General features: G+C 45.1%; 1 protein-coding gene across 1 annotated transcript; it reads left to right on the top strand.

Moving 5' to 3' along the window:
• Positions 1-4576: 4576 nt before the first annotated feature.
• On the top strand, positions 4577-9709 carry UTP23 (UTP23 small subunit processome component). The gene is made up of 3 exons (XM_054192733.1): positions 4577-4819; positions 7022-7196; positions 8105-9709. Exons 1-3 carry the CDS (start codon positions 4632-4634, stop codon positions 8489-8491), a joined length of 750 nt encoding a protein of 249 aa, XP_054048708.1. The 5' UTR covers positions 4577-4631; the 3' UTR covers positions 8492-9709.
• Positions 9710-10014: the final 305 nt, after the last annotated feature.

The following is a 10014-nucleotide window of genomic DNA, read 5'->3' as shown; positions in this document are numbered from 1 at the left end:
GCGTAAGGGTACGGCACCGCCTGCCGGCATTGCCCAGAAACCTGCAGTTCGTAAATGGTACGCTTATTTAGACGATATCAATGAAATAATGCCTATTACAGTACACACTAAACCAGGAGAATATCCTGCTGGATTTTATACAGGCCAACCAGTAGTGGTTAATATGCCTCAGACGGGAATGGTGGCAATGGTACTAACAACCCCAAAGAATCGGTATGCTTGGGAAGTGAGAGACAGTTCTGGTAAACTCCATTGAATCGGCACCAGGTGGATAATACCCACCTTTTAACCTTACATCTGCCAGTGTGATGACAACCAAGCACCTTTTTCTGTGTTTACAGGTATTTCGAATGCCAGAAACTGAAAAGACGGCATTGGATCATCAAGAATAAGAAATCAAAGTATAGACACCTTGATGTGATATGTTCCTTGATAAACATACTGTAAATTGACCGAGTCAGGATTACAGGTTATTGTACCTAGGGTGATTTGGAACATTATCTTGATTTGGAGTGTGTTACAGACTTAACTGTATGTATCATGTTCTGTTTGTATTACTGATTGTTATTTGGAAACCTAAATTTTAACATGGGTACAGCTACACAGATCATTATAATCATATTCATAGGTACTGCGTTCGGAAAACCGGAACCTACAAATCTCATGTTACAATTAATTCCAGCTTTTGGGCATATGTATAATGTTAGTCAAATCACAGCGTGCCTACCCCTTCCCCAGTCTGCCAGTTCACCAGTTCCCTGGGGAATACTGACCACGGCTCTGAACCACACGTGGGAGCCTATGTGGAAAACACAAAACCGTACTGATCTAACATGACACACTGAGGGAAGGAAATATGTCCTACAGTGGACTCCTAAGGGAATGGAACCATAGGCAATTGTAGCATCACTAAGCCACTGATAAAACTTAAAGCTGGTGGTGAAACAGTCAAGACGATCTATTGTTCTCCTGGGGAACAATGTACCAACGTACCCTGGGGAGCACCTATACCCAGGGTGTGGGGTGCTCCACGTGGTGACTGGCATTATATGCAAACTACTGACTGGTGCATTGATTGGGATGGGACTATTGGATTACTGTACGACCCCATACAGGTCAATATCCAATACGCAAACTTTAATATCTCCCACTCAGATAGTCCAAAACGTTACAACTGGAAGTGTACTAGCGTTTATAATTGTAGCAGCCGAAACACTGACATTCAGAGATTGAGCCCAATACCTTAAGCTCTCCAACTAGGCTGTGTTTGTCGTAACTATACCACCTCAGCCAATGACACTTGGTTTCATTCGGCTATCAATGATATCCACTCTGATATAATTTGTTCAGAACTCAGTATACCATCTATGGGACATGCTGTGTGGGTTAGCAGTTATGGAACATGGACTACGGATTTACTTGTGGGGACCCAGCAACGCCAACACACGATGGGACTGCTAACACTTTACCCCCTCTGGAGAAAACAGCCTCTGACTCTATGGGAATGGATCAGAAGGGAACCAGAAGACCCCTGGCAACACCCAACAATAGGAACTGTGGTCGGATGGACCCTGGAATCGATTTTCACGCCTCAATTAATGGCATTTCAGAATCAAACAATGCTGTATAACCTCACCGGACAGACTGAGGCATTGGGTGAGGCAACTCGTGACAGGTTGACAGAACTGAACATGCAACTACAGGTGACATCAAAAAGAACAGACTGAGATCAGATTTGTCGTTGTTACATGAAAATGGAGTGTGTGGTTATTTGAGTTTAGCCAAAAACACTTGCTGTATCCATATACCAAATGTAACACAAGACCTTAATGAACAATTAGAGCACATGAAGCATGTGGCAAAAGCAAGTAGGGACCTTAGAGAAAGCATGGAGGTTGGATGGTTAAACAAATTTCTGCATGGATTAGGATTCTCACTACCAGCATGGCTTGCTTCTCTATTGCAATCTGTATTAGTAGTAGATATCATGTTTACTGTGCTCTGCGTGTTGTTAGCTCATGTCAAATCCATGGTAAGCCAAGTGTTCATTCACTAACTGCATGTAGTGTCATGTGAGGAGGAAGGGGATTCACACGTAAGAGATGCCTCCAAGATTGATTTTCTATGAGCATGATTTCAATCTCAACTTGGGTGACCATAGTCACAGGGTGGATAATGTGGGACTTTAGTAGATAAGAGGTTAACAACACTGATGAGCACTTGTCTCCTGTGAGAACCTTGCAGGGGGGACAGCCAACAGCCAGGTGTGAAAAACAGCTGAAGGAGGGAATCCTTCCACAGCAGGATGGCCCTGTTTTGGCTCAAAGTCGCAGGAGCCAAGGAAGAAGCAGATAAACGGCTTCGGCACGGTATCTTGAAGGCCACGCTGCCCGGAGTGAGACCTTTGGCTTAATTATCCGCAAAATGAATATTAAAGTTGACGCCCCTAAGTATGATCACGTGCAAAAAGAGAAACATGATAAACATATACGACTATAGCACCTGACTCTCCACCCAAATCATGCTAAAACGTCACCTCAGGGAAGGGATCAGATAAGGTTAGGATATAAGGGGCAATGCAGAGGGTACCTGGATCTACATACTCACACCAACACACACCGAGACACCTACACACCATCACCGAGAGATCTCTCCGAGGAAGAAGAAACTTGAGACCTAGAAAGGACAGTCTGTGCTCCTCTTGCTCTACCAAGACAGGGACACCTTCTTGGTAAGCATCGCACCTTCCCCTCTTGGTGAAAGAACTCCCGGGATAGCATTTATTTATTAACTCATTTATTCATTTGTTCATTTACTCAGTTGTTCACTTGTTCATTTATTCATTTATTTTCCTAGCATTATTGTAGTAAATTAGCACTATTGCAGCTAACTATTAGCACTATTGCATTTACCAACGGCAATCCCAAATCTGTTCTACCTGTCGCTTCAATGAATCTTTTTATCTTGCCACCCTTGCTAATTGTCTCGGTGAAAGTCCTTTGCGGGGCTCTGAAACAGGCACATGTTAAAGTGTTTCAGCAAAGGCCGTTAGCAGGGCTCTGAAACAGGGAATCATTTATCTTTACAGCTTTGTGATGCTGTCCCAGTGAAGGCCTTGGGCAGGATCTGAGACAGGCACAGGCTGAGGTGTCTTACAGCCTTCAGCTCTGAAACAGACACAAAACTAACACCCTTTTAACATGACACGGAAAAATACTGTCAACAGCACAGTCATATCTCATGGAAAATACTCTCAATCACCTGTTCTTCCCACATTCTTCCCCCAGTTTATCCTGTAGCACTTTAAAACATCGTCCCATTTAAACATTTCAATTTCCAGGACAGTAATTAAATGCATTATTATTCAGTTTCTCTTAACACTATCTAACCTGCTTGGAAGCAGATGTTTCCCATGTCTATTTGGTATCAAAAAGACCAATATGACAGGTGGGTATTTGCTTAAATCACCTTAGAGCTGTATGACTGATTACAATGAGCTAACTGGCAGGTAGCTGTGAATTTCACCTGCAATACAATTGTTCCTGGCAGAACGATGTGTGTCATTGTACCTGCACAGCAAGACAGATGTCTCTAATTATCATTTTGATGGTGTTAAAATATCACATCCCCTTGCCTGCCTAAAATGCAGGCATTAGGTTCAGTTTCTTAACTGCCAGATGCCTGGTGTGCTCATGTTTCCCGTTGGACCGGGAGGAGTTTGTGCAATTTAGCCTTCTGAATGACAGCCATTTCCCCAGGCTTCAGCGAAATTAAATTTTCTATTTGTCATGGAAAAAAAAAAAGTAGTAGTATTAAAATGTAGAATATATGCTTTTCAACTTCAATTTTGTGCACATAGAGGTTACACTGATGTAGCCAACACAGGCAAACAATATAAGCAGGCACTGAATAAGCCCTTCCTAAGGAAAGTACGCCAATGCATGATTAAACTACATTCTCTGGGACGGTAATTGTAATTTAATCATTATAGTGAATTAGAAAAAAGAAAATTGAGTGTCTTTCTGACCTTAGCAAATGGCAAGAGCTAGTGCAGCACTGAAAAACACAGGGTAATCATAGAATAGTTTTGGTTGGAAAAAGACCTTTAAAATCATCAAGTCCAACCATTAATCTGACACTGCCAAGTCCACCACTAAACCCTGTCCCCAAGTGCCACATCTACATGTCTTTTAAAAACCTCCAGGGATGGCGATTCCACCACTTCCCTGGGCAGCCTGTTCCAGTGCTTGACAACCCTTTCAGTAAAGAAATTTTCCCTAATATCCATCCTGAACCTCCCCTGGTGCAAGCTGAGGCCGTTTCCCCTTGTCCTGTCGCCTGTTACTTGGGAGAACAGACCGACCCCCTCCCAGTCCTCAGGTGACCGGTGCCGAGCCCTGACAGTGACCGGGCCGCCCTGCAGCCCCTCGCACGGCGGGCAGGACCGCGGGCCGCCCCCGCACCCACCGCACGCACCGGCGGCGGAGGGGAGACCCCCGCCCGGCCACCGGCCGAGCCCGCCCCGGCCCCGGCTCCCTCAGGCCCCGGGAAGGGCGGGAGGCCGCCCAGGCCTCGCCCCGCCCCGCTCTGCCGCGGCGGCCGGGCCCGGCGCAGCTTCCGGGGGAGCCGCCATGAAGCTGAAGCGGCAGAAGCACGTCAAGAAGAACATGGGCTTCTACAAGCACAACTTCCACATCCGAGAGCCCTTCCAGGTGCTGCTGGACGGCACCTTCTGCCAGGCCGCGCTCCGCAACAAGATCCAGATCCGGGAGCAGCTGCCCGGTTACCTGGGCGGCGCCACCCAGCTCTGCACCACCCGGTAAGGCCGGGAGGGTGGGCCGCCGGGCAGGCCCGGGGACGGAGACCACGGCGGGGCTGGAGGTCGCGGGGCGCCGTGCGCATGCGCGGGGGAGCCGGTGGGGTGTGATGGCCGCCGTCCGTCTCGCCATCTCCCCTCAGCCCGGGCCGGCGGTGGGGAGGTGTGTCTGTGGGCTGTAGTTGGCTTGTGGAAAGGCAGGAGCGTCTGTCAGACACCGGCTGCCGTGCGGACGGTGGCGGTAGCTGAGGGCTGAGGCGGGGCGAGGGGTGGCCCCGGTGGGGGGGGGGGGGGTCGGGGTCAGGGTGGGCCGCTCCCCCGCGGAGCGAGGACAGAGGCATGGTCGGGTCTCCTGGGCAGGGAGGGAGTTGCTGCTTGTCTGGCGTTTCAAGCTGCTAGCAAGGGGTTGTTTCCAAAATAGCTGTTCTCAAGGGAGAGCAGGGATCACAGAAGCATGGAATCATAGAATGGTTCGGGTTGGAAGGGACCTCAAGAGATCATCTCGTTCCAACCCCCCTGCCATGGCCAGGGACACCTCCCACTAGACCAGGCTGCTCAACGCCCCGTCCAGCCTGGCCTTGAGCACCTCCAGAGATGGGGCATCCACAACCTCCCTGGGCAACCTGTTCCAGTGTCTCACCACCCTCACAGTAAAGAATTTCTTCCTAATATCTAATCTAAATCTCCTCTCAGTTTAAAACCATTACCCCTCATCCTGTCACTACACTCCCTGATAAAGAGTCCCTCATCGTCTTTCCTGTAGGCCCCCTTTAGGTACTGAACAGCCACTATAAGGTCTACCTGGAGCCTTCTCTTTTTCAGGCTAAACAACCCCAACTCTCTCAGCCTGTCTTCATAGGAGAGTGCTCCAGCCCTCCGATCATTTTTGTGGCCTCCTCTGGACTTGCTCCAACAGGTCCATGTCCTTCCTGTGTTGGGGGCCCCAGAGCTGGACGCAGTACTCCAGGTGGGGTCTCACGAGAGTGGAGGGGCAGAATCACCTCCCTCTCCCTCACTTGGATTTCTGCAATGACAGAATAGCTAACTGCCCATCATGGAGGCAAGCACTGAAAATATCAGTAAGACGCATGCCCTAGGATACAGAAGTTAAACAGTGAGCCATCTTGCAAAGCATACAGAATGGCCCGTACTCCTAAACAGTAGAAAGTATCGAGTCATGACCTTAGCTGTGAAAGGTTTGGGAATCACTTTGATTCAAAATGTATTCCAGTCATGTCTAAATGTCACTTCTTGCTTACTTCTTTCAGCAATATCTGTTGGTCTTTTTGACCTGTTTTCACTTAGGCTGGCTGAATGGACTCGTTTTCTCTGCTGTCAGAATGCGAAGTTGGTGAGGCAGCACCTCAGTGGCATGACCAGAGCTTCCCTGAGGAAATGAGCTGGCTTACTGTGAGGGTCTTTGCAGAAAGAACAGTCTCAGGTCTCCACAAAGACTGGCCTCAAAGGCTAAACTTTCTTCTCTGGAAAGAAAAATAGTTGCCACCATATCCTTGAAGCTGCGTTTCAAGGCCATACGTTCCTGCCGCTGTCCATGTTTAATAGGAAGACTCAGTGGCCGGAGTAAGTTAGGTTTCATCTCCTGTTCATTCCTGAGTGTCCAAGCTAGTATCCTCATAGACTGCTACACTGTCGTGTGTGAACGTCTGCTCTGAGTGCTGCTCTAAGAGGAGGATTTTACGTTTGCATTTTGTCTAGTTGGAACATTGCAGATTTGGAACTTCGAGACTTTTAATCATATGGACAGTGTTTTTTCTTCTTTTGCTTGAGTGAGTTGGAATCTAATAACAAGTTTGAAGCAAGGTGATGGACGCTAATACAGAGTTTAACTTGCAGGCAGTCATTAATCAGTTTGTGCTAATTCAAGTAATTTTATTTGTTAAGTAGTAGTTCATTTGCTAGGTGATAGCCGAACATAAATGTAAGGACTTAGCATTGTCACTGATAGGAAATATTTTTAATATAACTTAATATTGTTACTGGTTAATCTTGTTTGGAACCGAGGAAATCTTGCTGTTGTCTTCAGATGGGCTACTGCTTTCAGGTTACTGGCTGCCACTTAGAAATCATAGACCCTGAACAACAGGGCGTCACTCGTTCCTAATTAACTCACGTCAACGTTTTGCTGTTGTAAAAAATGTGTAGCTATTTTCACATTTAGAAATCACTGTTGGTTTTGTTTTTCAGATGTGTTCTAAAAGAACTGGAATCACTGGGGAAAGCACTGTATGGAGCAAAATTAATTGCCCAAAGATTTGAGGTTCGAAATTGTTCTCACCACAAGGATCCTGTGAGTGGTTCGGTCTGTTTGCTTTCCATGATCGAAGAAGGCAACCCTCATCACTTCTTTATCGCTACACAGGTAAATGCTTGTGGGAAACATAACTCCATTTCATTTGAAGTGATCCTTTGATACCTAAGGATAAGGAAACCTACAGAAACCTCGATTATGAGATTTTTAAATAGCTTATTGGAATTAATCTTGTAAAGCCTTACTAGCTCTTAAATGTATTTGCTAATTATGAAGTAGGGAATCTTTTCTTACTTGAACAACTAGATTTTTTTACCCTAGAAGGATATTGCATAGTTTAGCAGAAAGTGTGACTTTCTGATGACTTCTGACTACCTATTGATGTGTAAGAAAACAACTGATGAATGTTAATTTGCTTATTGCTTGTGTGTGCACCCCTGCCCCGAACTCTTTTGCACAGTAGTCTCAAAAGTGAAATTAAGTGTTGAACAACCATATAACTTCAATTTTAAGAAAGTTTGGAAGCTTTAACTAAATAATAAAGGTAGAACTTGTGTACAACTAAGAAAGGCGGGTTTTTTCTTAGGTCTGTTATTGGGACTCTGTATAAATAATATACAATATATATGAAATGGTTTACAGTACAATTCTATATACTTACGTAAGATATAAGGGGTTTAAAATGGCTTCTTATAGAAGAAATTATGTTACTTCTTGTGAAGTGGTGGACTGCATACCAATGAACTGGTAATTTTTCCTCAAAAAAGGAATGTATGCTTATACATGCATGAAAAAAGGAAATGTTAATAAATTTTCCATCAGAAGTACAGCTAATCAGAAGGAGAGAAATTGAAATTTAAATTGCTCTGAAAGGCACTGCCACGTATATCTGCTAGATTAAGTTTCTTATCTTTTTCATAATGCAATTTATCTTCATAGTTTTGTATTAGAAGTAGGTTCATTTGAATTGCAAATATCATTTAATCCCAAAATATTGACTAAAGTATTTAATTTTACAGGACCAGGATTTAGCAAACAAAGTGAAAAAGAAGGCTGGCGTTCCTCTCCTCTTTATTATTCAGAACACTATGGTGCTAGACAAACCTTCTCCTAAATCTTTGGCATTTGTTCAAAAGTTGCAGATGAATGAGCTTGTTCCAGAGCACCAAAAACAAAGCATCGTGCAGCTTAAAGAAAGAGAAGGACTAGCAAAGCAAGAAGGTGAAAAGAGAAGAAAACGTAAAAGGGCAGGTGGCCCCAATCCTCTCAGCTGTCTGAAGAAGAAAAAAAAGAAAACACAGGAGGGTCAGGAGCCTTCTGCTGAAAAGAAGAAAAGAAGAAAAAGAAAGCGAAATAGGGTTAAAGGAGAAGCCGTGCAGTTAGTGCAGAAGAGTGAAGAAGAATAAACCCATCTTTGTAAACAGTGCAGGACTTGAACACTGTTTGGACTTGCAAAAAGAAAGATTAACATGCACTCATGTGAAATCAAGTTGTTAATATTAAAACTTATTTTTATAAGGTAGTACTGCTTATTATTGCATCTCAACATTTGCAGGTTATTGTCCTAATAATTTATTCTATTGTGTAGTAAGCGAACAACAGACATATCAGCTCACATGGAGTTTACAGAGTAATTTATGCTGTAAGGGACTTCTTGAGGGCATCCGGGCACTTTGCAATGCGAAGAGTTAACTTTTGTACTCAAACAATACAGATAAATGAGATACTTGTGCTCTTTTAGGTCAATTCCACATTCTGTAACAGAACAACCTCTCACCACAAGAGATGGAAGCAGCATGCAAAGGTGCTATACTCGAGATGAAAGCTTTAATTAAAAACAGTCACACTCATCGTGGTATCATTCCTACATTGATTGCTAATAGTGAGTCCTGACGAGAAATTTAATAACTTCTCAAAATCCCTTAATGCAGCATATTTGTTTAATGTATATCACCTTTCTCAAGCTGTCATATTCCCTTCTCCTTCACTTATTTGGGTACGGTGCCATGTTAATGTGGTTTTGCTTCCCATCCCCCCTTAAATATTGCTTGTATTTCTTCCCCCTCCCCCAGCCCGCCCACAGAAAGCACGGCTGTAAGTAGAGCTTGGGGCAGGCAGCAGAGATGGTTCATCTTCAAAATCTCATTCTGAGTCAAAAGTATATTAAAACCCAGTAACTTTACTAAAAATACCATTTTTAAAAATCGAGCAGAAAAGACGCACTAATTATTTACAATAGTCCCTTTCAGTGCATTGAAACAGAGCTCAAACATACCTTTTTTTGAAGACTATAGACAGACAAAAACATAATTACTGCAAAAAAAAAAAGGTTATTCTAACCGTCCTCTAATGGCTCCCACCTTGAGGAACTGAAAACAATATTTATCTGTGTTTCCTTAGCATTTTGTTAACACAAACTGAGTCATGGTGTTGCCGTTGGGCAGAACTGGAAGGAAAAGGGAGTGAGCTCTTCATGGAAAAGCCATAAGATTTGTCTGTGGGGTAGCAGCAGCTCTTCTTCAGCCAGGTAAATAACTCACCTTTCACGTTCGGAAGAGAGCTCCTGCCCAGGCAACACCAGTTTGAAATTTGAAAAGAAAACCCACCCTAGTTTCCAAGTAAAATAATTCCGCCAGTCCAAAGCTGCCGGGCTGTGTTTATAGAGGTGAGTGGGGAGCGGTAGGAGCCCCCTGTGACACCCAGCCCCAGTGAGCGGGGAGCGATGGCAGCAGCCCGTGACACCCATCCCCGCTGGCAGGGGCTAGCTCTCCAGGCTGGTCTCTGTCCGTGCCCACCGGTGCGGCTGCCTGCCCACGGCCCTGTGCGGGTGCTCCCTGGCCGCACTGCCGCTGCCTGCCAGGGTCAGGTGGAGGTTTGGCTGGTCCAGGCTAGAAACCATGTTGGGGTCCCTCTAATCCAGCACTGGGAG

Source organism: Rissa tridactyla, chromosome 2 (genome assembly GCF_028500815.1).
Source record: "Rissa tridactyla isolate bRisTri1 chromosome 2, bRisTri1.patW.cur.20221130, whole genome shotgun sequence".
Classification (NCBI taxonomy): domain Eukaryota; kingdom Metazoa; phylum Chordata; class Aves; order Charadriiformes; family Laridae; genus Rissa; species Rissa tridactyla.
The sequence above is the reverse complement of the archived record's forward strand: the minus strand, read 5'-3'. Positions and strand labels throughout refer to the sequence as shown.